This window comes from Neofelis nebulosa, chromosome 5 (assembly GCF_028018385.1).
Source record: "Neofelis nebulosa isolate mNeoNeb1 chromosome 5, mNeoNeb1.pri, whole genome shotgun sequence".
In the NCBI taxonomy this organism is placed as follows: Eukaryota; Metazoa; Chordata; class Mammalia; order Carnivora; family Felidae; genus Neofelis; species Neofelis nebulosa.
The window spans coordinates 81,073,973-81,101,042 of NC_080786.1; the positions used below are offsets into that span (position 1 = coordinate 81,073,973).

General features: G+C 45.3%; 1 protein-coding gene across 1 annotated transcript in view; it reads right to left on the reverse strand.

The window, feature by feature from the left end:
• Nucleotides 1–17,453: 17,453 nt before the first annotated feature.
• The window catches only part of P3H2 (prolyl 3-hydroxylase 2), a 150,089-nt gene continuing 140,472 nt past the window's right edge, over nucleotides 17,454–27,070 (reverse strand). The window contains exons 14-15 of the mRNA XM_058730834.1: nucleotides 22,954–23,094; nucleotides 17,454–18,441 (exon numbers count right to left, since the gene is read on the reverse strand). Coding sequence (XP_058586817.1) covers nucleotides 18,349–18,441; nucleotides 22,954–23,094 — 234 coding nt within the window. The 3' untranslated portion in view covers nucleotides 17,454–18,348. The remainder of the gene's footprint in view (nucleotides 18,442–22,953; nucleotides 23,095–27,070) is intronic.

Sequence of the window (27,070 nt, forward strand, 5' to 3'; positions counted from 1 at the left end):
CCAAGTTTAAGGTGAAACGCAACAGGCTCTCAGGGCAGAAGTTCCATTCAGTAATAAAGGCCAGGCGTTAGTTGGGACATTCTTCATGTTGTATCATATTGTGGATTGGTAGCAAAAGACCGAGAACACATCGAGTATATAATTTACAAAAATACCCAAACACCGTTGTTTTAAACCAAACTCTGTGTAGGAACAGTGATGATGATGATGAGGGTGATTATAATTACTACTATCCAGCGTGTTCTGTATGCACTTGACATGCACTATTCTGTCTACAGCCCTACAAGGATCAGTATCACTTATACTCTTGCACAGGGGAGGAAGATGATGTTCATAGAGAAGGTGAGCAACTCTTCCAAGATCACCCAGCCAGCAGGTAACTTGGCCAGAAGGTGGGGTTTTCATAGCCCGTGAACTTCCTTCCATTACTTGCTGTCCCTGGTTTTGTGTGTGAGCCTAGGGTTTTGGTCTGTTGCTGCTGGAGCCTGTCAGCAGAGAACACAGGGTGCAAAGGCTGGGGTCTCTGGAGGCTTCCACACCTAAAGCACCAGGGCTACTTATTTCCAAAGCCCTCAGGAGCAGATCCAGCTTCACTGGGTGGCAGAGATGGATGGCGTTTTGCAGCACAGGCTTGCAGCCTGAGGGAGAGCAGGAGCCCTAGTAAATTACAAATTATTTCCTAAGGTATCCAGGGAGGGAAGAAAGGCAGGGGCGGGGTCCCAGACTGAAGGGAAGCAGTTGCGGGGTGGGGTGGAGGGGGGCTGGGTTAAATGCTGGAGGCCCACAGCTATTTCCTGTATCTGTCAGGGCAGATCAAAACTCACTTATCTTCCTTCAGCCCAAAACAAGTACTTGTTCTATTATTATTTAGAAAAGAGATTATCTTTAGACAAAAGTGGCACCAATATCCTGCCACCCTGATTAAAAGCAGGATGAACATGAAATGATTTCTCGATCCCTTAGGTCCCATGAAGCCAGCGTCCCCCAGGGAAATGGCCCTCTCCCAGCTGTAGTCCAGCTCTCTGCTTTTGAAGCTGCCTCTAAACCTGTTTGCATTCAGAGCTCCGGCAAGATGCGTGCCCACACCGCAGACTGGCCCAGGGAGGCCGCTCAAGCTGAGACCGTGGCTGGCTTCCCAGGGGCACAACCGCGACGGTTAATTACATCAGCCCAATTAGCAGCGGCACCCACCTTGTGCAAGCAAGGCTCACCTGCAGTCCGATCCATGTCTGGAAAAGGGCCCTGGGGCCTTGGTGGGGAGGTAAATGTTTAGCAGTGACCTTCCCTCAGAACCCTCTTGTCTTGGAGATAAGTGAGGGAACTGGAAAAAGACCAATCTCTTACACCACAGTCGGCTAAGCAGCCTGCTGATCATAATGGTTTTCAGATCATTCCATTGGGTAGGAACACAGTCTTCCCTCAGAACCTACTGAATGATCAGAGGTGGAGCTTTATCAGATTTCTGCCTTCTGTAATGAGGCCATGTTTGCCCTGCCTCCGTGGAACACGGACCAAGGACAGGGCCCTGTCGGTGGAGGTGGGAGGTGGGCCAGGGAATAGCACAGCTGTTTTCCTTGGAGCCGAGCTTTCGCTTTCCACCCTCACAGGGAATCAGAATCCTGGGCTCAAAGACAAAACCTAATCGCCCACTAGCTGCTCACTTTGAGTGAGTTGCTTCAATTCTCGGATTTTAAGCAAACTACAGTGATGGAGAACACAGCCGGGCTTGGCAGGGAGCTGGAGGGGGGTGCGGTGGGGAGGGCATGGCTACAAAGGGCAGCATGTGGAGGGCCGTGGAACAGTTCTGTATTGCAATCGAGGTGGCAGCGGTATAACCCGATGCATTTGTCAGGACCCATAGAACTGTACGCTGAAACGAGGGTGTAAATTGACAACATACATTAATTTCTTTTTTTTAATTTTTACTTACTTTTGAGAGAGAGTGAGACAGAGTGCGAGTGGGGAAGGGGCAGAGATAGAGAGGGAGACACAGGATCTGAAGCAGGCTCCAGGCTCTGAGCTGTCAGCACAGATCCCAACGTGGGGCTCAAATTCAGGAACTGGGAGATCATGACCTGAGCCAAAGTTGGATGCTTAACTGACTGCGCCCCCCAGGCGCCCCAACATAAATTTTAAAAATGTGCTGAACTCTTCACAGGTCAGGTACAAGGATAAAAATGATAAAAGTTTCGAAAGTACCCAGCACAATGAATGGCCCATATATATTCTAAATATATATAGCGTTTTTTTTTCTCTTCTTTCAGAGGATTTTTTTTCCTCATCCATAAAATGGGAATTAAAATATTACTTCTTATAAACCTAACAAGTCTTTTCTTCTTCATGAGTCTGGTGCAATGATAATATTTATGAATGCAAATACTTTGCCAGGGCTCAAGATGTAGCAATTCATTCATTAATTCATTCCTTCCTTCACATTTTTTAAATTTATTTATTATTTGAGAGATAGAGAGAGGGGGGGGTGGTGCAGAGAAAAAGAATCCCAAGCAGGTTCTGTGCGGTCAGCACAGAACCCAATGCGGGGCTCAATCTCATGATCATGACACGAGTTGAAATCGAGTTGGATGCTTAACCGCCTGAGCCACCCAGGCACCCCCATTCATATTTTGTAATGCCTTTGTTGTGCTAGGTCCTGTTGGAGGTACTGCTAGATCAGCATAATAGAGCCGATCCCTATCCTCATGTAGTTCACAGTCTAGGGAGGGAGACAGAGATGAAAACATCCGTGTTAGTGAGTGCTACATGTGTGAAATTCCAGTGGCTGTGGAAACATTTCTAAAGGACATCTAATACAGACCTTACTTAAATATTTTCTGAAATGAGATTTAGAAGACAAGAAGGGCCCAAGAAGCATCAGGGGAAGAAGGGGGGAAATGTAGGCTGAGGAGACTATATGTAGAAAGATCTGGAAGTGAGGGAAACCAAGGCTCATTTAGGAACAGCACATCTTTCAGTCTGGCTGGGGCTGGTCCAGTTTGAAGATTCAAGTCTGGGCCCAGGGATGGGGCGGGGGTGGGGAGCACTAGATGACTATTAAGGAGACTTCTAATCCCATGAGTATATGTTTCTATGACCATCTTTGGCTCCCTCTTTGCACCCACTTGTAGGCAACCGGGGCCTTATCCCCTTTTCCCTTTAGGCGTCTGGATCAGAACCTAAGAGAAGTCTCTCCCTTGAGGAGTATGACACTGTAGTTTCCCTGCATCTGCCTTTGCATATCATGAGCTCCCAGTCGGAGGTTTTCACCACCAGGTGGGAGGTGGAAGGAGTCATGACAGGGATTCAAATCCTCTAAGGCTGCAAGATGATGTCAACCCAATTACCAGAGATGGCACTATCTGCTTGGAGATGGCCCTCAGGTATCTGCACCTGTGTGGATCTGGGTGGAATGCTTTGATGTGACACTTGGCTGGCAGAAGTTCTGTTCCTCTCTGCCTCTTCTTTCCTCTCCTGGAAAGGAAGCAGCATCAGCACTGGGACAAAGTCACAGTTACCTTAATAGCAGCTGCAAGGAAATCATGCAGCTTTGGGTATTCTGCTGAATTAGTGCATGAAGGCAAGGACTGTTGTTCCACTATGTTGTACCATGATGGGTAGACTAGTCGCTAAATAATTCTAGGTCATTTTTTTAATTTTTTTTTTTTAACGTTGATTTATTTTTGAGACAGAGACAGACAGAGCTTGAACAGGGGAGGGGCAGAGAGAGAGGGAGACACAGAATCTGAAACAGGCCCCAGGCTCTGAGCTGTCAGCCCAGAGCCCGACGCGGGGCTCGAACTCACGGACCGTGAGATCATGACCTGAGCCAAAGTCAGACACTTAACCGACCGAGCCACCCAGGCGCCCCAATTCTGGGTCATTTGTAAGAAGCCACTTCCCCCAGCCCAGCCCCTAGACCATCTCAAACTTCGCTGCCCTGGTGCCCTCAATCCTTCCTCTAGAACCCCTGTGGCAGCCTCACAGTCTAACAACTGATGGGTTAAAAGTTGCCATGGTGGGCCTCCCTCAGACCCTGTCCCAGCATGTTATTTGTTCTGATTGCTTAAGGGACACTAGTTGCCATATATTGTAAATGTCACCTCTCTAAAAGACAAGACAACTGGACAAGTGACTGACTGACTTCCCTGGGCAAATCATTTCTTCTTTCTGGGCTTCTTTCTGGGCTTTAAATAAAACAAAAAATTATTATCCTATTATTAGGTATGTAGGGTTTTTAGACTTGCTGATTTCTATGCTTTTCCCTCTATGACATTCTATGCTTTTTTAAACTTATGTAAACTCCTGAAGAAATTCAGCATCCTGTATCTGTGGTCTGGCTAGTTGCAGTAGTTGTCCAGAGGAAGGAGTTGATAGTCTGCATCTGATCTGAATAGGAACTTCTCAGAATCATAGATTCATAGCACTTTCAAGCTGGGGGCAACTTGGAGTTCACCCAGCAGGCTATTTGGAATGTGCCCCACACAGCTCTAGGGAGACCACAGAGGAGGATGAGGGGGGCAGGTGGACAGGGCTCCAAAGTCCAGACTCCTGCTTCAACCCAAGAAGCCTGATTTTTCCTGTTTTATACAGTTGTGTTCCTCTTAAGATTTTATTTTTGTTTTACTTCATACAGTTTTAAATTGCATCAAGGCAGGCCTGGATGGATCAGTCAGTTAAGCATCCAACTCTTGATTTCGGCTCAGGTTGTGATCCTAGTTGTCGGGGGACTGAGCCTCGTGTCAGTCTCCATGCTCAGTATGAAGCCTGCTTAGGATTCTCTCTCTCTATCCCTCTGCCCTTCTCCCCTGCTGGTGTTCTCTATTTTTCTCTATCTCTCTCTCTCTCTCTCTCTCAAAAAAAAAAAAAAAAATGTTTCCATGTCTAGGGAACAAATCCTAAAATCCTTAACTCCGGGCTTAGCAAACTGCTCTCACTATGGTTTTAACCTCTTTGAGCCTCAATTTCCTTGTCTGTAAAATGGAACCAAAGGTACTAGCTTAAAAGGTTTGAGAGCACAAGGAAACATTCAACACAATCTCTGGCATTATCTATCAGTTGGATATAAATCCAATCCACGGTTACTTCCTTGAGGTGGAATCCAAGTTCCCAGACTGCTCTGAGAAGACTGAGGAGAATGGTAGACACATACACACACACACACACACACACACACACACACACGCACACACACCACATAGAGGTACACCACCAGCAACTGCCAAGAGGCCATTTCAGAAGTAATAATTACACTTGCAACACTTGCTATCTCGGTGTTACCAAACAAGATGACAACAGCAAAATCTTATTCAACCACAACTACAGAGGGCGATCCTGCTGATAAGCATCGCAACATGGTGGATTCGGTTACTGCAGAATAACTGGCTGACCTTCCTGGGCTCAGGTTTGTATCCACAAGGTAGCTGTACAGGAGAAGCTGAATAACCGGTCTGGTCCCCCACTCGCAGGGTGTGGCGGCTGTAGCACTCTGAGTGTCTCCTTTACATGAACTGCTCCAGCCCTTTCCACCGTCTTTCCAAGTGCCCTAAGATGGCGGCCGACTTGTTTCTCCCACCCGAGGCAGCGTAGCAATAGAGAGAAAATATGTGCATCTTGAATTACTTCCCATTTCTGAAGGGCTGCTGCATTTGAAAATGGAACAGCCTAGAACCTCCTAGAATCCCTCTTCTGTTAAACCCTCTGTTCTCATATGACTAATTTGAGAATCCACCCACTCTGGGGGCCATTTGGTGGGTGTGAGGAAAGATTTGCAAGCAGTGCTCTAATCACAAATTGTATCAGTGCCGGGCTTTGTAATCTGATGGGGATTGGCCCGCCCTTGGTGTCATTTTCCAGGCTGCTAGGGCAATTTGTCCCTGGGGTGAGGTACAATGCTAGCCCCATAATAAATTGTCTGTGTCAGCTCAGCTCCATCATTCGTCTTCTTGACAATTTCCTCATGTACGGAATCCTCCCGTCTCTCGTATATATATTTTTATCACTTGTAACGTGCACAACGCTTCTGTTTGCCTGTTAATGTTTCCTTGCTTTCAAGCCCAGGTTGATAACAACATTGGACCCTGCTGCTTCCCTAGCACTGACTGGTAGGTTAGGAGAATACCACTATTTGTGGTGTCCTTAAAGAGCACCGAGTCCAAATCCTTCATTCTGCAGTTGGAGAAAATAAGAGCTAGAGGGAAAAAGTACCCAAACCAGTTGGAGAAAATAAGAGCTAGAGGGGAAAAGCACCCAAACCCAGAGTGGCTACACTAAAACTCTGAGGCTCCGTCAGCTGCCCTCTCCACTGTGTTCATTGACTCCTTCACTGAATCACGTATGCACGCTTTCAATAAATATTTCTCAAGTTCTGCTCTGTGCCACGTACTATTTTAAAGTCTGGAAATACCGTAACGAATACAGTTCCCACCCTAGAAACTACATTTGGAGAGGAGGGAGATAGGCAGATAAATTAAATGAGGTGAAATGTAAATAGGTTGTAAGTGCTGTGAAAACATAAACCAGAGAGGGGATTTCAGCTGTAGGAATTCAAGCATAAAGCAAGGTCATGGAACACCTCCCTAAGAACGTGAGCTTTGATCCTGATTGCTGGACATGAGGGATGAGCCCTGCGAACACCTGAAGGGAGAAAGGTACAAGCATCAACAGTGTATGCAAAGGCCCTGAGGCAGGAGCATCCCGGGCACGGTCTAGGACAGTAAGGGGGCCAGTGCCACTGAAGCTAAGTAAGCAGGGAGTGTAAAGGAGGTGAGGCAGAGAGGTAACTGGCTCAGTCTTGTGGGCCATTGTAAAGGCTCAGCCAGTGAGATGGAAAACAAGTGAAAGATTTGGAGCAGAGGAGAGACACAATCTGGCTTACGTTTTGAAAGGATGACTGGTTTTTTTCATGGCGAATACACTGACAGGGGGACAATGGTGGAAGTAGGGAAGTAGTGGGAGTTAGGAAGCTGCTGTATTCCTTCAACAGAGAGACAAAGGTTGCTTGGACCAGCGCAGGGAGAGACGAGGTGGCACTAAGACAGCCACTGTGGAAAGCAGGGAAGATGGTCACTTAGTAATTAGGAAAGTGAGAAGGCAACAAAGGTCAGAGCCGGACTCCTCAGCAGGGAGACTGAACTTAGCCCAGGGCTATGGCAGGTCAGAGGAGGCTTCCTGGAGGAAGAAGCATCCAACACTAGAGCAGACTGTCCAGGTTTGTCTGGGGCCATCCTGGTTTTAGCCTCAGCTTCTCCCCCAGGAACGGGTGACACTGGCCCACAGTGAGAGTTTCCTGGTGAAGCTGGGGGAGTTGGGAGCTTGAGAGTGCTCCATGTAGAGAGAAAAGACGGCAAGCATCTGAAAGGCAAAGGGGGGACTGTGTTTGGGACGAGATAACCAGGAAGAGAGGGTGTAGACAGGGGCCCTGATGTGCACAGTTCTGTGAGCCCTAAGAATAAAAAGGCCATAGGCTTTGTTTTGATGTCAGCAGAAGGGTTTTGCACAAGGAGTGGTAACACTAATAACTTGGCAGTTCTATCCCTCATTTCCCTACTTGTAAAAGACTTTTTTTTAAAAAAATCATTTCTAAGTTTTTACTCAAAAGTGAAAAGCAATGGGGCACCTGTGTGGCTCAGTTCGTTAAGCATCCGACTTCAGTTTAAATCACGATCTCACGGTTCATGAGTTCAAGCCCCGTTTTGGGCTCTGTGCTGACAGCTCAGAGCCTGGAGCCTGCTTCAGATTCTGTGTCTCCCCCTCTCTCTGCCCCTCCCCTGACTGTGCTCTGTCTCTGTCTCAAAAATAAATAAACATTAGAAAATTGTTTTTAAAAAGTGAAAAGCAAGAAATCAATAAGCAGAGTAGGAAATAAGTTTGTACTCAGCTGAGTGTCCAGCAGCTACTAGGAGTCCTCATGTCCAATAAGGTCATGCTCTCTATGGAACCAGTTTACTTTTACTTTTCCCCCTCATCTCTCTATTTGCATCAATGGCATTCTTTTCCTAGGCTCCAGAGCTCAGACTCATGATTTTAATCTTCTTTCCTTGGTGACTCTGTCAGCGACCAAGTCCTTATTTCTTTTTTCTTCAATATGCTCTCCTTAGTCATTTCCCCTCTTGTCCCATGGTCCCCAGTCTGATTGGGGCTGTCCTCATGGTATGCCTTGGCAGTAGTGGGCTCAGGTGTCTGTGTGTGTGTGTGTGTGTGTGTGTGTGTGTGGTAGAGGGGAGTGGGATTAGACCTCTCTGGGTGCAGGGAGTAAGGGGACATGTTGTCTATAGGGAATTCAAAACCACCATTTTAAAGTCAGTCTGCTTTGTTTTACTTCTACAAGAGAGGAATTAATGACAATAACAAAATCTCCCCGCTAGAACAGAGCACTCCCATTTACTCCCCAGTCCCAGCCTTGATTTCTGTAACAGTTTCTTCGCTCATCTCCCTGATTCCTGTCCTTTTTCTTCCATTGCCTCATATGCAGCTGCAGCGTGTAACATCCGTGTCTAGCTTCCCCAAACCTCAGAATCCTTCCTGAGGTTTACAGGATCAGCCCCACACCACACAGTCTAGTCTAGTTCTTGGTCAAGCCCTCAGTAATCCGAACCCAGACTGACAGCTGAAACTGATCTGCTCTGCGTCCCAAGCTCTCTCTGCTCTGATGGCCTGTGTCACAAGAGCCTTGGTTTTCTGCTTCATGAGCTGGGATGCAATCCAGTTTTGGATCCCAGCACTGCCAGAGACTGCTGTGTGACTTTAAGCAAGTCACTTTCCCTCTGAGGGACTCAATTTTCTTATTAATCAAATTAGGATAACAATGTGGGTAAAGCTAAAGTCATAGGATTGCAGTAAGAGTCAAATGGCATCATGGTTGTGAAAGCGGCCACCCATGTGAGCCATGAGGATTTCGTTTTTTTCTTTTTTTCTTATATCTTTTTAATATTTTTATTTGAGAGGGGGAGGGAGGAGAGGGGCAGAGGGAGAGAGAGAGAGGATCTCAGGCAGGCTCCATGCTCAGCACAGAGTCTGACACAGGGTTTGATCCCACAACCCTGGGATCATGACCTGGACTGAAATCAAGAGTTGGTTCCTCAACTAACTGAGCCACCCAGGCGCCCCGAGCCATGAGGATTTCTGTAAGCCATAGGGGTCAGACTTGGGACAGTAGCTGCCAGGGATATAGTGCTGTTGAAGGTCAGGACAGCAGGTAACCCTGCTTTGACAATTTGTTTCATGTACCCCCTTTCATTTTTGCCATTCTATATTCTACTAATCCTTGAAGGAACGGCTCTAGACCAATTCCCTCAAAAAATTCTACCTTTGTTGTTTAAGCCTGCCGCCATCTTGTTCTCTTCAAAAACCACCAGAACATACATCCTCTGTGTTCACACAGGTCCCCTGCGTATCCTCTCATATCACATGGTCTTCCCCCCGAACCTTAAGGGCCACCTCTTATGTTTGTTTAACATCCTTCTCAATATTGAACACATATTCGATGTTAAATTGACACTTGTCAAAATGAATGAATGAATGAATGAAGGCATCCTACTTTTTTTCTTTTCTTTTCTTTTTTTTCTTTTTTTTTTTTTTTTACCCCTTAATGCAAAGTATGCTGATAGTGCCATCTGCTGCTAAGCTTTGATTCTGTGTTTTCTACACCATGGAAATGAAAGTGAGAGAATGCTTAGTAAAAGGACTAGAAAAAAAATTGTGCCTTCCAACGAGCTGGAACAGGGACAACTAAGAAACGTTGCTGAAATATCCCAGTGCATGAGGCTAGGGCATCAGAGGACCAGATGAGGTGGGCAGGGAAGCCAGGATCTCCTTCTAGACTGGGGGCTGACAACTAGTTTAGAATTAAAACAGCCTCTCAATATTGTATAACCAGTTTCTCCTCCCCTGTGCCCCTGCCCCCAGCAAGAAGCGTGCTGTTCATGGCCAGAGATAATTTTTAAATCTAACTGTATGAAAATTAACTTAGAAGATTTTGAGATGCTTCATGGGAGCATGCATTAAAAAAAATCATGAGAGCTGAAAAAGCACTGCTAGAGAAATCATAATCATATTCATTTTTCTTCTTTTTACAAAACTGTTCTCCTGTAGTAAAAACAACGGTTACCTTTTAACGTTTGCCTGCTGTGTGTTTGACATTTTCCTTCTATTGTCCCAATTAAATCTGATCACTCAACAGATCGTTATTACTACTTCTTTTATGGATGAAGGCATCGAATATGAGGGGACAAGAAATGTGCCCATAATCAGAGAGCTGGTAAAAGGCTGCAAATATTCCAAGTCTGGGTGGCACAAAGCCTGCGTTCTTCCCAGCTATTCTCCCCTGACTCTGTTGAGAGTGCTCTGGATGGACCAGGAGTCAGGCGACCTGGGTTTAAGTCCAGTTTCTACCAGCAGCTTTTGGAGTAAAGTCGGATAAATCAATTTCTTCTCTAGGCCTCAGTTTCCCCAACTCTGAAAGAAGGGTTGTAGGACCAGATGCTCTCCAAACCCCTTCCAACCTGGAGCTGGCTATTTGCAGTGGCCTTTATTTGCTGAATTATAAATACAGAACTTTATTGTGTCTGTGATTCTCCCTTGAGTTTCCACCACAGGCTTGCTTGATCTTCCCAGTCTAAATAGCTCTGGACAGTTCAATGTGGACTTGAAACAATGACCCAAAGAACTCTGTGCTGAGCTTTGCAGCCCACTCCAATCTCAGTCTCGTTTTCTGTAGTTTGTAAATCATGCTGCATGTAAATGACACTTTTCTCCCCGCACAGAGTTCGAAGCATGATGTACAATCTATGCTTATTCCGAAGGCAGTGCGGTTTGAAGCTTTCAGTATGCCAATTTGTCACCTGTGACATATTTGACAACCGGTCTTTAGCTGTAAGTGCCTCGGTAGGCAATGTGTCCCAGGTTGATGAGCACACCTCGACAGAGCAGAGTCCCCAGGAACAGAATCTCTGCATGGTGCCGAGCCTTTGAAGTGTCTCGCTGGCGCTTCAAAGCAAAGTTCACGGTACAGGGAGCAGCATCTGATGTACTTGTATTACCCGTAGAGACAAAAATCATTACACAGATGCCAAATGTCTGGAAGAGAAATCTGTACCCTATGCTCAGCCCTGCGGCCTGGAAGTTCAGAGGAGGCTCAAAGAGCTCCCTGCGAGGAACCCAGAGCATGTCTGAGCAGAGCTTTCATCACACCTGGCACACTCAGAGTAGTCGTGGCAACCATCTGGCTGAGGACAGTAGCCTCCTTCCAGATTCCCACTGGGGTGTGAGGAGCGGTGAGTCCTGGGGTCAGATAGGCTCCTTAAAATTCCGCCTCCCTCCCACCTCTTCAAAAGAATGGCCAGAACTGCAGCGTGTCTTTAGAGAATCCAACCACTTAGTTTTCACTCGGGAAGCTGACGTCTTTGTGACTTTGACTTAAGGCAAAGTATTCATCTATTCCGGGCTTCCTTTTCCCTGTATGTGAATAACGACCTTGTCTACTGGGATGTTGCAAAACAGTGACCACAATGCTATAAACGATGAAGGAAAATGGAACATTCCTCCAGGAATCCAGTCAAGGGAGGCCCAACAATGACTTCACGCCTGTTTTTCACTTGTACAAAGTACCTAAAAGCAGAATACATTTCAAACGAAGACCACTCAGAACCCAATTTGCTAAAACATATTGTCACATCTTTATCTTAGATGGGGGGGGGCAAAATAAGTTTTTATTTACTTACCAATATGAACTTTAAAGAAGTATAATTCTAATTCATATGATCTTGTGAGAATATCATGTCCTGAAACTCTCAACTTCAAATCCAGTAGAAATACTGGTGTCTGTTCAGTAAATGTGGCTAAACACTGGAGTATCAGGAGACCCCAGCATATTCCTCTGACCAGAAGCCTTGAAGTTAGCTTCTAAGCCTCGGGGCTCTATAATTTATTTTAAATCTAAGCAGTATAATTACCTAAGACCTTCAAAGGCATTTGCAAAGGTGAATAAACCAAAAACAGGTACAGAGAACAAACACAGTAAGTATGATTGAACACTTATTGAAGGAGGTCCTATCGCAGCCCTTGGGTTTGAAATGAGGCAAATGGGTCCCATTAACTCCTGTTGGAAATGATTTGCTTCCAAAGATTCCCAAAGCCTCTGAAACCCCGTGCCCTGCTTGTCATTGGAAGAGATGTCCTTACTAAAGCATTGCACAGCTTTCTGGTTTTGCTAACACCTTGACTAATTTTACCAAATGCTTGAGGCTTTTCAGACAACACACCTGACTGTCCTCAGGTGGGCTGGGATATGCTCATTATTCCCATTTCTAAGATGAAAGGTTAAGAATTTGAGTGAGTGGATTGGCTCCAGGGCATGTGAGATCAGATGCATGTGAGTCCAGATTCGTGGACTCATGGGCAGAAGAAAAGGCCACTGGAAGAGCTCACTGAAGGAGGGGGTTTACTTCAGCTCCCCCTGACACTCACTGCTCCTCTGCTTTTCAGGAAGAGGCATGGTCCCAGGCGGCTTCACCCCACCCACTTAAATATACCTCCTCACAGGGTAATAAGAAACAACTTCCTTATAAAGTGGTATTTATTCGGATTTTCACAGCATTCATTAAAGTGCTTTCCCAGGGCAAACTGCAATAAAGATCCCATTCCGTGCCCCCTCCAGAACACCAGCTTTTACGTGAACTCTTTCTGACAGTTTGACATTTCAGAACCCAAGAAATCATCCAGGCGACACCCTGTGGTTTTTCAGTGGAGGATACTGTGCTGTGATGAGAGGTCACATGGTTCATTTCTGCTTATGGGTGGCAGAGCCAGTGTCTAATGAACTGGTGCCTTTTTGGTGAAAAAAGGTCTCTGCAACCACTCCCTTCTCTCAACTCACATGGCCTTTTTGTCCCTGTTTCTATTGAAACTTTTTATCTTATTTTCTGTTTTTAATGTTTATTTATTTTTGAGAGAGAGAGACAGAGCACAAGCTGGGGAGGGGCAGAGAAAGAGAGGGAGACAGAATCGGAAACAGGCTCCAGGATCCGAGCTATCAGCACAGAGCCCGACGCAGGGCTCGAACCCATGAACTGTGAGATCATGACCTGAGCCAAAGTTGGAGGCTCAACCAACTGAGCCACCCAGGTGCCCTCTATTGTAACTCTTTATCACAGCACTTCCTTCATTTTGCATTGTTTCATTTGTTTACATCTTTTTTTTTTTTTTCACTTTGCTTTGAATTCCTTAAAGGAAGGGATGGGATCTTAGTAATTTTTGAATAACTCCTTAAACCCACCATGGAGCAGCCACTCAAAACTGTCTGATTAATGAACTCAGGGGCGACCAGAGCTCTACTCCAACCCTCCCCCGCAACTGTTCATTTTCCCTGTTTACAAAATGAAGATTGCACTGATGTGTCTCTCAAGATAATTGTGTAGTTATGTATGATTGCCAAGTGCTTCGAGTCCATAAAAAAGCTTTATAAATGCCAGCCATGATTACAACCCTTTGAAACAATGGCATATATGATTTACAAGTGGAAAAAGATGAGACATAGCAGGTAATGTGTCTTCCTTAGTCCTCTTTTCTACCCCCGCCCACCATGAGGTAGTAATTCCGAGGTCGAAGCACCAACTTGGGAGAAGAAGGGAAGGTTTAACTAGAAGCTGGATAGGGTTTCCAAAGCCTAGGCCATCACACTACCATCGAGAAAGGAGGCACCTAAATCTAACCAAAGGGTTCAAGGACAAGAGTTCCCAGATAGATGAATGACACCCAGTTCATTGTTGGAGACTGGAATGAAGAAAGCCTGAGGAGAAGGACAGATAGAGTGGAAAGGCTGTTAAAGTCTGCTCTTGTTACCTTCGGTTCCCCTTCCTCTCAGGTGTATCCTATCAAGTGGCTAGAAAAGGTATGTTGTAGAGTGAATGAAAGGAGCATTCAGACGTTCCTCCTGGCAAATGTGTGACAGGAAAAGAGAGGGCAGGGACATCTTGTTTGGTTATTTTTCTTGTGGGCCCTTAACAAGATTTTTGAGGGCAGAGGTGACTCCCATGCCAACTTTTCACATGGCTGATGCCATCCATTGCGAAGCAAGCCAAGATCCATGATCAGATTGTTCCAGACTTGACGTTGTTTGGCTTCAAAGGTCGGTAGGGGGCACAGAGAACGTGGTGATTTTCCGTGGATAGGCTGTAAGGGGAAGCTCTGACAGCATCAGTCTGCAGCTCCAACCCAGCAGTGAGCTCAAAGAGTGCTTGACATTACCTGTCTCAGTGGGTCTGGGGAAATCAACCAGGTCCCAAACAAACAGCCCTATGTCTCATGCTGGAAACATCAAATTATCTGGGAGTAGGGGATTTGCGGGTGGGCTGTGGGACTAGGTGGGGAGGTCACTTCACATCGCAGGCTTCTTGGCAAGAGGAAGAGAGGGATCATTACCATGGGCCCAATCTAACCTGTGGTCTGGAGTGTTTGCCAAATGGCTCCTGTTTCCCTGAAGAGTTCTGGATGTGGGAACAGTTCAACTTTCTCCCACTTCTCAGCCACACCACCGTCAGTCACCCCAGAATGTTTAATTATTTGGCAGAAGGGACTGGTGAGGTGGCCCCCATCATCTCCTTCCTTGACGTCAGTTCTTCCCTGTGGCGGTCTTATGTGAAATCATTCAGCATTTGTACTTCAATTAAAATTCACAGGTATATATTATTAAACGGTAGTGACTCATTCCGTGGCTTTTCCTCAGCTGAATAAGCGCCAAAAAGTGCTATGTACGCAGTAATGATTAAGACTGCATTAACACTAAAATTTCTTGTCAAATAATTTTTATTCAGGGCTCTGAAGAAAGCACCTTGCACATCCAAGAATATCGCTCTGTCTCGTGTCAGTGTTTTCTCAAGAAGAAATTGACCTTCCAGGTTCTTTGTGCCTTGGAGGAAGAGGAAAATGACCCCTGACTGAAAGAACCCTCTCTGTGAGCTTCATGAAGGCAGTGCCTGGTACATAGTGTTTTTTTCAAAAGTGGGGCTGATCTAATCGAATTATGCAACCTGCATTCGATGTATCTCTGAGGGGAGAAGGGGAACATACATCGCTCAGCAGGAAAATAGGAGAGGAGCAAAAGTTCAGATTTTCTAAACATCTTACTTTTCTCTTCACGCTAATGTATTATTTTATATTTAATACACCTGGAAGAATGGCCAAGGGAGCAAACAACCCCGTTAAATTTTCTCCCCTACTGTTCAATTTTTTTAATGTTTATTTATGTATTTAAAAAAAATTTTTTGACTTATTTTTGAAGGAGAGAGAGAGAGGCAGGGGAGGAGCAGAGAGAGAGGGAGACACAGAATCTGAAGCAGGCTCCAGGCTGTAAGCTGTCAGCACAGAGCCCGATGCAGGGCTCGAACCCACGAACTGCGAGATCATGACCTGAGCTGAAGCCCCATGCTCAACCGACTGAGCCACCCAGGCGCCCCAATGTTTATTTATATTTGTGAGAGAGAGACACAGAGTGTGAGCGGTGGCGGGCAGAGAGAGAGGGAGACACAGAATCTGAAGCAGGCTCCAGGCTCCAAGCTGTCAGCACAGAGCCTGACACAGGGCTCGAGCTCACGAACAGCGAGATCGCGACCTGAGCCGAAGTAGGACATTTGCCCGACTGAGCCACCCAGGCGCCCCTCTCCCCTCCGGTTCAAAAGGCTGTGCTTCTACCTCAGACACAGACATTCCAAGCTAAGTGATCACAGCCTCCAGTTTCCCTCCACTGCTGTCCATTTCCTCATCTGGGAAGTGGCATAATGATCTGTACCCAGAACACGTCCTGGGGTGCTAGTGTGTGAGCAAGCTCTGCTTAGAAGCATCCAATGCAATAATACGGTGAAAATAAAAGCTTTGTGAAACTGCAGGCTTTTCACCCAAAGGAGGGATGGTCATCAGACCAGTGGTAGTTCCCCAAGAGGTATAGCCGCAGAGGCCCGGACATGAGGTCATAATAAGTGGGCGGGCCTTCCAGCCGGGGCTGTCTCCAGCACATACAGCATTTCTGAGTGAATCAGAAAAAGGCACCGCTTCTGGATCGACACAGCCGTCCAGGTCCATAGACTGGGGAGTAAGTACCATCTCGGGCTAAATCGAAAAAGGCACCCCTCCCTGTAGTGGACGCCCTGGCCGGGCATCCTCACATCACTCAACTCAGCAGCCCCGGCTCAGGTTTGTCTCAAGTCATCTGATGACACTCCCTAACTATCTGAAGAAAATCGTGTATGGTTTGATTCGGAGCAGATTAAACAGTAAACGCTTTAGTGGATACATGATGTCCCAGGTGTAAAACGACACGGGCAACCTGAAAAACAGGAATCACTCCTCCGTGCAGTCAGCACATGGCTCACAACGCGGATCCACACGACATCTATGGAGGCCGTCACCCACTTTCTGCGGGGCAGCGTCTCAGCATCAGTGCCCAAGTCCCTGCCCCTCCTGGGGCTCCCCCAGCACCCAGGAAGTGGGAGCTACGAGGAGCCAAAGACTGTTTTCTTCGTTGATGCCTTGTTGCCAGAAAACAGAAATTAGATCTTGCCCAGATTCTCCTATCAGCAAATCAGAGTGCCAGCACACGCTTCTCAGCGAGACAGCAAGCAAACAGAAATCTACCTTTTCAAAGCTCAGGATGTTTTAGCCCTAAAGTTGGGTTTAAAGTTTTTGAAATCACATGTGTACATAACGAACCCATCCCCGATTCTCCGAGTGTTTGTCAAAGTGAATCTGATTGTATTTGCACACATTTCTAAGATCGTCTTGTTTTTGTCTTTTATCTGCTTTGTAGTTTGAGTGAGAGGGTGGAGGGCATTTGGAAATGATTATAACCAATTATGTGGCTTTCAGAAAAGGCAACTGAGGCCCAGAAAGGGAAAGACAGTAGCTCCAGGTCACACAGGCATACTTGATCCAGCTGGGATTATAATCTAATGCTCCTTGGGCTCTCCCAACTGGAGCTTGGGTGGGAAACAGACGGCACATAACTCACTATGACTCAGTTTTTCAGTCTCAAAGGATGAATATGCTTATTGTCAACCACGATCATAAACAGCAAAAGAGTAAATGTGATTTTCAGAAAACGTTTTGATCTGCTGGCTCACTTAAGAACTACTCCTCTACCAGTGCCCATCAGAAGAGGCAGAGAATCTCCCACTGGTTAGCGGCACAGGCTCCCCCAGGCCGGAACCACCCAGGGCTCCACCCTAAACAATGTCTCTGAAGAGCTTCCTGAGAATTCTGGCCGCAGACCAGTGGTTCTCCGGACTAACACCGCTGCTAACCATTTCTGTTCCTTCAAAAATAGTGCTTCCATTTTCCTTGTGGCCCCAAAGCACCTGCCAGCAGAACTAGTCATGGCCCAATGGTGTCCCTGGGCTGTCCGCAAAGCCACAAAGCCATTCCGTGAAGACAAACCAAACATTTGGGAGAAGACAAATAAATGCCAGATGTTAGAATAAGGCTCCCTGTATTAAACAATCAGACACAAGCACAAATCTGTGAACTGGATAGCAGCAAAGATGAGGGGACACCGAAATACATGCAGGTGAATATTGGAATCAGTCAGAAATCCATCTTTCTTACGAAATGCCCCTTCTGGCCAAAGGACCCCACACTCAGGCAATGTGTGGGCGGTGCCCTGATTCAGGCAGGATTGAAGATTTTCTTCCTAAGTCACCGGGGTGAAGAGTCGTTCTACCTCAACCCACTGAACCACCTTTTAAAAGACACAAGTCTGGGGGCAGTCCTTTCTGGAGCACTGTGGAGGATGAATCGAAGCTTCCAGTGTCACTTTGTTCTCAGGTGAAAATACCAGAGCCAGTTAACTCCACCAAGGCCCTGCGAAGGCTGGGGCCCTCCGTCTTCTGCCATGCTTTGCAGAGCCAATCAGTGACGCATGAGGCAGTGCAGACCCCATTGGGGGCTCCTCAGACTCCAGCTCATGGCTGCCAGGACTGGGAGAGGGTGTTGCTCAAGGGCACAGGGCCAGAAAGGCTTCGCATCCAAATCACACGCTAACTTTAGAACTGGAGCACGCATGAGAGGTGTAGTTTCGCCAAGAATGCGCTTATTCTTTCTGCTTCAGCTTTCGCATGTGCAACAAACGAGGTGTGTGTGTGTATGCACATGTGTGGGGGTTGGGGTGGGGGAGGGTTGATGACCCGATGAAAAACCAAGATAGACAGACTGAGTGAGGCAAAGCAAGCATCCTCGAGAACAAAAGGGGGCTCTGGTGACTCGGATTAACCTGTTAATTTATACCATGGCTCTGTACAAAAATAAAAAGGTTCTCATAAGATTAACAATTTAAATAAATATCTGATAGAACTTTTTCTTTCCTCATTTTTATAGCTCATCTTTGGGGTTGATATTCAGTTCATGCTTCCCTTGTTGTTCTTGATCCAGAATTGCGATCACTTCATCGGCCTGTATTCGCTCCTACAAAAAAAAGAAAATTTACACATTTCTCTTACAAGAATCAGAATCAGCCCCAGTGGCAGGTGCTTCCCAAACACTTCCAGGCATCCATCTGTGCATAGAGTGGTGCTAGATCCAGTTAAAGACTAAACCTCATCTCTGTCCCTCGACTGGTGCCTTCTGCTGACTGCCTCATGCCCTAAGCAATTACTTTCCAAGATTTCTCTTTGGCCAAGAAGTCTTGTGTATTCAACTGATCCATACCCTTTCTACTCTGTGGTTCCATAGATGTCTCCCACTCAGTTCTCAATCCGGTGTTCAGGTTGGAGTCAGCATTTTCTGCCCCGCACACCTATGCTGGTCCTCCACATAAGTTCTCTCTGTCAGTGAAGACTGCCCCTGCTCACCATTTGCCCTAATAGCCCAGCCATGGTTCCTTGGGTCTGATAAATCACCTACTCCCCTCTGTTCTACCCCCTGTTTCCACTCCTTTTCAGTGCACATTACTGCTGCCTTAGCTTAGAGCAGGATTTCTCAACTGTGGCACTCCTGACATTTTGGAACAGATGATTCTTTGGTGGTGGTGGTAGGCTTGTGCCCTGTAGAATGTTTAGCAGCATCCCTGGCCTCTGCCCACTCCAGGTACCCAGCAGCACCTCCCTTCCGTCTCTAGACATTGCTGAATGTGCCCTGGGAGGCAAAATTGCCCCCACCTCAGAACCACAGGTTTAGGCTCTCTTCATCAAACTCAGCTTCCAAATCATATTCCCATTTCACACCCACTCACACATGCTTCTAATGGGCCTTCTGCACTTTAATTCGGACCCTGTCACTATCTGGTTCACAGCTCACAACCTTTACTTGGGTTCTTTTTACTTGAATTTTCAGGCCCTATCTTCTTGATGTGCTTATAAGGAGTTGCCCGAGTCAGAACTTTCTCTCTTCATTGGTTCTCCTTGCCTTCTCTTTTCACCTCACCTTGTTCTGTAACTTCCTGAGTTACCTCAAAGTCCCCGAATGCAGCACTCTCCAAGAAATCCCTTGCCCTAGTCTAGGTTAAAGGTATTTCTGGATGCTTCCATCATATCCTAGGCATTCCCTTCTCCATCCATCAAACCGTCAGCAGGCCCAGTTGGTATACTTCCAAATGGCACCTGCAGCCTTCCATGTTCATTCACCTTCTCTATCACTATTCTAGCCCACAACATGTAGGCCAGATGCTTCCTTTCCTGTACGTACTAGAGTATGACAATGCCTTTCCTATTCTGTAACTTCCTAGGTTGGGGGGTAAGTGGGGAGCAGAGGAGGGCACATGGCTTCCCCACCCCAGTTAGAATAGAATTCATGATTCTTAACTAGTTTGTCATGTCTGACTCCTCCTCCTCTGTGTCCCCTTTTCAGACCACTGTCCATCTTGCATTTGCCTACCATGTTCTGGCCACTCTGGATTTCTTGGTGTGTTAACCACTCCAAGCCACCTCTGATCTCTGGGCCTTTGCAACCTGGTCTCTACCTGGAATACTCTTCCCAGGACCTTTATCACAGTTGGCTTCTTCTTGTCACTCAGATGCCAACTCACATGTCTCTTGTCTGGAGCACCCTCACGATTTGTCACCTCCCCTTTACTCTCAAACCAGTTACCTTGCTCCCTCTTCCACACATCATTTCTCACCACCTGGACATCTCTCAATTATTTCCTCTTTTCCTTATTTTCTTTTTCCACTAGAAGTTAAGTGCCATGAAAGCAGGAGAGCTCGTCTTTTTGGTCATCCTTGTATCTCAGGTGCCCAGAAAACCCACTGACATTTGGCAAGGGCTCCGTTATATTTGATGAGTAAACACATGAGTGGAGGAAGGGTCCCTTCTCTGCTTCAAGTATGTCTCTCTCAGCTGCATGCTAAATGCCATCTTTTCAACGAAGCTTTTCTCGTTTCCTCTTTATGTCCCCTAACATGTGCAACTGCCCCTAATAATTCTTACTGAATTTTACCTGGTGTTTTAATTACTTTAGCTCTTGCACTCAATCTTCATTCTGACCTCCAGCTCCTTGAAAACAGGAGTATGTCTTATGTAGTCCATGTTGCCTATTGCCGGCCCCTAGCACAAAGCCTTGCGCAGCAAGTTACGGGAAAACTATTTGGTGGCTTGAAAACAAAGCCCTTTTTCCATTCAAGACCTCCGAATTGAAAATGACGCTTACATGAAGTCAACCCAAAGGACCCAATGTACGAAATAACAGAAACTAAACTGCTGTGATGCTAAGATGCCTGAGCGCTACTTCATGAACGTGGAAACAATAACTTGCTGCTTAACAAACTGATGTACAAAAATGGCACAGACTCTCAAATCTGACTGCCACGAGGGACATCCCAAATCGTATCTCTCCTGAATGGAAAGAAGTTCGTGAGCTGGAACTGCGTGTACAGGGAACTGAAGCTTCTGATATTGTACATCCTTAAGAATTTATGATGCTATCCACTCCTTGGGAATTGATACCTTCAAAACAATCTAGAGCACGTGCAGAAATCGGCAAGCTCTGACAACTCCTCCATAGGCTCTCCCTGCTCGGGGATTTAGTCTGAGAAGACGCACCGAACTCAGGACTCTCAAACTTTGTTGCATGTTAGAATTGCCCAGGGAATTTTAAAGCTCCCCACACCCAGATCACATTCTGTATCAGTAAATGATCCCCAGATCCCCAGAATGTCTGAGGATGGAAGACAGATGCCAGTAGTTTGTAAAGCTCTCCGGGTGGTTCCAGTGCGGAGCAGAGCCTGAGAATCCCCTAGGCTAAATTTTCTAGTAGTTGCTCAAGAGGTTCTGGTCATTCCCTCCTGTGACCACTAGATGCCGCTACTGCCCGGGTTCTGGAGAAGTTTCCCAAAGCTCTCTGGATTAGGAAGGAGCCACAAGAATTTTCTTTGTATTAGTTTATTTTGATAGAAAATATCTTGGAAGAGAGGGCTGGGATACTCAGGAATGAAACAGACTGAATGTTCAATTGAACACTAAAGCAAGGAAGGAGTGTGATGATGTTCCAATAACATATGACCCTCCCTGTCTATTCATCTGTCTAGATTCCCTAATGCAGGAGTCTAGTGGTGGTGGAGTGAGGGGAGGGGGGGGGGGTGGTGTTGGCATTTCGGAGTGGAGAAGCACAAGCAAAGAATCACACCTGAGGGAGACTGTTCGGTGCCCCCTTGTAGTCTTCAGAACTATGTGCTCTGCCCCCCAACCCTGTCAGGACCACTCTTTTTCCTTTCAGTGCCTGGCTGATGGCTATCATCTCGGTCAGGAGTAAGCTTCTTGATGCCCCCTACAAAACCCACACTGCTGTCTTCGATCTACTTCCTTGTTGACTTCTCCAAGCTCCTCACGGTCACAGACTATGTTCTGTCACCCTTGCACCCCCAGGGCCCCTAACAGAGTTTCCCGGGCACGAAGTAGATCTTCTGTAAATGAAGTATGTGAAAGAATGCTTACAGAACGTGGCCTAAAAGCCGTGTGAGTCAGACTTGATGGCAAAAAAGTATGAGGCAGAGGAATTAATTTTAAACAGTTTCTGACTAAAGTGAATCCAAGCAAGGTCTCTAAAGAGAAAGTTGGACAGAATGCCATTTTAAAGACTAGAATTTCAGACCTTGTCAGTACTCAGGGCTGGAGGGGATGGAAGACTACGAAGTTTCTGTTTCCATTTCAGCATCCCATGGCAAGCTATTGCCGAGGCTTGGGCTGGAGCCAGTTAGTGACAAGGAGCTTGGTGCTTCCGAAGCATGCGACTCCACCAAAAGGTCGTGACAATTTGAAAGTCATTCCTATGTTGAGCCAACATTTTCCTCTCATAGGCTTTTACCCATTGGTCTCATTCCTCTGAAGCCTCACAGATAGAGACTATTACCTCTGGTCAGGGCATCCAGAAGGACGGGATCACGGTCCCTTATTCAGATTGTCTCCTTCCAATGTAATAATAATATTTTAATAGGTAATGTTTAAGTTAATAGTAAATAATAAACTTCCAGGTTCACTCATCATCTTCCACACGTGTCTCATGAATTATTCAGTGCTCTTTTTAACGATTTGTTGAGAAAACAAATCAGTTTTCTGGTGCCCAGCAGAAAGCAATTACCTTCTCTTGAAGCCACAGTTTGTAACTAAGCTCAAGACTAACTAGAGACTGCCAGCTATCACTCTGATGTCTATTTCCACAAACATTCACTTATTAGAACCCATCTGATCAAGAAATGCCTTCCGAGCCCCTCATCTTTCTCTCAACCTCACACTACAGGCATCAGAGGTATAATTGCTTCATCATGGATCTGAACAAGAAAATTTGAGCTTGCTTGGAAAACAGAGGCAGTGTTGGAAACCAGAAATAAAGGACTCTGTAATAACCTGGTTGGTTGATTGATTGATTTTTATGATCTCTAAGATCCCTGATGGGTATGGAACAATGAAAGGACTTTCCGGAGAAATCAATCCAGGAAGCAGGTCTTCGGGCATCTAATTGGCCTTCTGAGTGGATCACATACTCACCAATTCTCTATAAAGTGGATCCAAGGTAAACCACAGAGCCACAGCGCACCTCTGGCCCTTGGTGACTGCCTTCACTCCGTGCGGATTCTCTCCTCCGGAAGAGAAACTGATCATGCGCCCACACTTTGGTTTGATAGAGGCCTGAGTAGGAAAGTGAAAATTAGACTCTCAATTTCGTATCATGGGAATTCTACGACCCCTTTCTCTACCCTTCTATGGGATTATTTAGGTCAAGTTTTGCATCAAAGTAATGGAATCTTGGGGTTGAAATAGACATGGATTGGTTCAATTTCCTCATCAGTAAAGCAAAGATGAGTTCAAAATAATATCTAATTGAGTCACAAAATTATTCAGGGAGAATGGTGGGCACAGTCCATGGCACAGAACAAGTGTTCAATACATGCTATCCTATGGCCGGCAAACTCCACGAAAACAAAGTCTCTTTTATTCCTCCCCACCCCTACCCCCACCCCCCACCCCCGCCTTGTGTGTTAGCACAGTATCTGGCATAACGTAGATGTCTATTTCATATTTGTGGAATTGTGGGATGACAAAAACAAATCAAGGGGACATCTAGAGTGCGGTAGATTTTTATTATTGATCTAGGTAGGCTTTCCATGGGTGCGCTCCTCCTCTGTCCTTAATTGTACATTTACGGTTTGTGAACTTTTCACAATAAAAGGGAAGTCTAATTTCATATGATGCTTCAATTGCCATTACAATATGCCTGTCCAATGGTCCTCAGCACGTGCTTTAATCCTTCCAGTGATGAGAACACTCTACCCCTTGAGGAGACCTAGTCCATGGCCTCCAGGGCTCTGAAATGATCGACATAGTCCTTCCAAGCTTGTGTGTCACTGAGGTGAAACTGTTCACTAATGTTTAAGTAGAAGAGGGTAGGGAGAAAAGGGACACTGCTAGGGGAGCCTAAATGTTAGATCAAATGAGCAGGTTCTCCAAATCGAGTGAACTTAACCAACAGAATATAAGGGGCCTTGCTTCTGTATTTTAAGAAGTGCTTGATGTCAGTAGAATTAATTTTTCTTTTTTGAGAAACACAGAAACATTACTCATTCCATACTACAGCTTAGAAAAGTAAAGTAGGGGTGCCTGGGTGGCTCAGCAGTCAGTTAAGCGTCTGACATTGGCTCAGGTCATGATCTCATGATTCACAAGTTCGAGCCCCGCATCGGCCTCTGTGCTGACAGCTCAGAGCCTGGAGCCTGCTTCAGATTCTGTCTGTCTCTGTCTCTCTCTCTCTGCCCCTCCTCCACTCTCTCTCTCAAAAATAAATTTAAAAAAAACATTAAAAACATTAAAGTAAAAGAAAAAAAATGTTACCATTCTACTATTGGATAAGAGGGGCTCATTTTAACTAGTTATTTTCTGAATACATGCCCATTAGAAGAACTTTTGGTTTCCTTCACCTTAAAATGGGAGGCTATATTTTTTCACTGCCAGCTTCAGGAGGAATATTTGCAAAATTTCCTGAATCCCTTGGATACTACCTAACACAGGTACCCCTAGACTATAACCTACATATGAAAAGGTGGAGGGAGGTGTATTAAGGAGTCAGAAAGTCTGAGATATGTGTGTGTGTGTGTGTGTGTGTGTGTGTGTGTGTGTGTGTGTGTGTGTTAAAGGGGAGAGCAGAGAAAAGCAGTTGCTGGTTACTCTTCTATTCACAGTAATTGAGGAGTGATTTGTTTTTCCTGGAGAGAGTTGATTTCTTAAAATGCATTAAAATTTTTTTTTAAATATTTATTTTGAGAGAGGAGAGAGAGAGAGAGGGAGAGGGAGAAGGCAAGCAGAGGAGGGGCAGAGAGAGAGAGAGAGAGAGAGAGATACAGAATCCGAAGCAGGCTCCACGCTCCAAGCTGTCAGCACAGAGCCCAGCCCGACATCAGGCTCAAACAAACTGTGAGATCATGACCTGAGCCGAAGTTGGACACTCAACTCACTGAGCCACTCAGTCGCCCCGAGAGAGTTGATTCCTTATGCAGCTTCATCAAGGTGACTTTTCTAAGGTAAATCTAGAGAGTTTGCTAGGTATCGGTGCCCTTGGCATCAACCTGATTTCATTTTTCTGGAGAAAGAATGTGTTTTACATTTCCACATAGAAACAGCAACATAAATGATACTTGGAACATATGAAGTCCAGTGGAAAGCCTTTTTAGACACACCGCTTTGAGATCTAGTTTCCAGTTTTCTGAGTGGCTTATGCCCTGGCGCTGGTAAGGATTCACTCAACCACACGTGGTTGCCAATGCTTCTGTGTGATTATCAAATGTCAGCAGTAACATTTTACAATATTGAAGAAAGTGTGTGGGGACAATTTAATGCTTTCTCCCTGATGGAATTGGGTGAATAGAAAGTACTTTTATACATGAAGAACTTGGGAAAGTGTAGGAAAAGAAGCTATCAGCTGCCTGAAGCATTTGGAATTGATTATAGGTGTGTCGGCTCACAGAAGTCTCTACAACTAATTTTATCAAATGGAGTGCGTCACCTGTTATATATCAGCCACATAAAGGAATAAACAATTTTCATTTATGACATTACTTCTACAGGAAAATATGTTCAGAAATTTAGATGACTGTAAACATAATTTTGGCACACAGTTTCATATTGAATTTAACTTTTCATGAAGCAAATAGAACTTATTAAATTTCATCTCTTTCAAACTTGCAGAGAAACCCAAATCCCAAAATACTCATGTTTTACAAACATGCTGCTGTTGAAAATAATCCATGTATCTTCCAAGTATGATAAAAGAAAATTCCTTTTGCTTTCCATCTAACTGATGATTAAAAGTCAGAGAAGCCTTTGTGTTGTGCTTGTAGATGTAAATCTTTAGCCACCATTTAGTTATTCATGCAGTTCCCAGACTTTTCCAAAGTAAAAAACTTAGAAGACTTTTCTTCCTTATGCCCTAAGGCCCTAAGTTGGGCCATTTCTCTGCTTCATTTTTCCCTTCAGAGTCAAAGAAACGAAAAGTAACACTATCCATTTCTCTTTATTTGGGCTGATTACCTAAGAATTTTAATTACTCACAAAATGCCTTAAAAACTCCACCATATGTGTTCATCTGAAGTAGAGTTAATCTGTGAAAATGAATCTGTCAACCTGGAGCTTTTGAATCAAAACATTGTTTAAATCGATTTCTCTTCTTTTTTTTGGGGGGGGGGTAGTGGTGGTTAGATTCAGTACTTTTTAAAATAGTTACAACTTTCTGTTAAAAGTATAGCTACATTAAACAGCAGTATTATCTGCTTTTACATCTTTAAAAGGCAGAATTACAGGGGCGCCTGGGTGGCTCAGTCAGTTGAGTGTCCAACTTCAGCTCAGGTCATGATCTTGCGGTCTGTGAGCTCGAGCCCCACGTCGGGCTCTGTGCTGACAGCTCAGAGCCTGGAGCCTGCTTTGGATTCTGTGTCTCCCTCTCTCTCTGCCCCTCCCCTGCTCATGCTCTGTCTCTCTCTCTGTCCAAAGAAAATAAACATTATTTTTTTTTAAAGGGCAGAATTACAGTTAACCTTGCATTCGATAATTAATGAATGACTGATTCTCACATTGTAGTCCAGGCATCGCTTACTTTCAAACATTGAGCATTTCCAAATATGGCCACTAGATGGAGGAGAAGTAAAGAAATCTTTTCAACCACCTGTCTGATGTTCTTTCCAACTGTGTGAGATGCAAGCATTTAAAAATTTGTTTTAGTGTTAGCAGAGCTCAGAAAACAAATGCTTTCTGCACAGAAGGTTTTCAAAAAAAAAAAAAGATAATTTTGTGTCAGGATTATAAACAACCCGGATCATCAATTTTGATTTAATTTCCCAGATCATGAAGCACTAAAATACTCTGTTGATACTTAAGCTGTTACAAAAAAGTGTGAGTCATGATAGCCTTTTAGATATACATCATTGCATGAAACTGTATGAAATAATTTTTCTTAATTATTCCAATGTTTCTGGACAACCTTAACCACAATTTCCATAGGGTTCCCCCTCATCTGCTTATACCCCAGTAGGTATGCCATGAATGATATATGGATGTTTCACTATGAGTAAAGGGTACAAAATAGGAAATTAAAAACATAAAATTCAGAAAAAGTTGT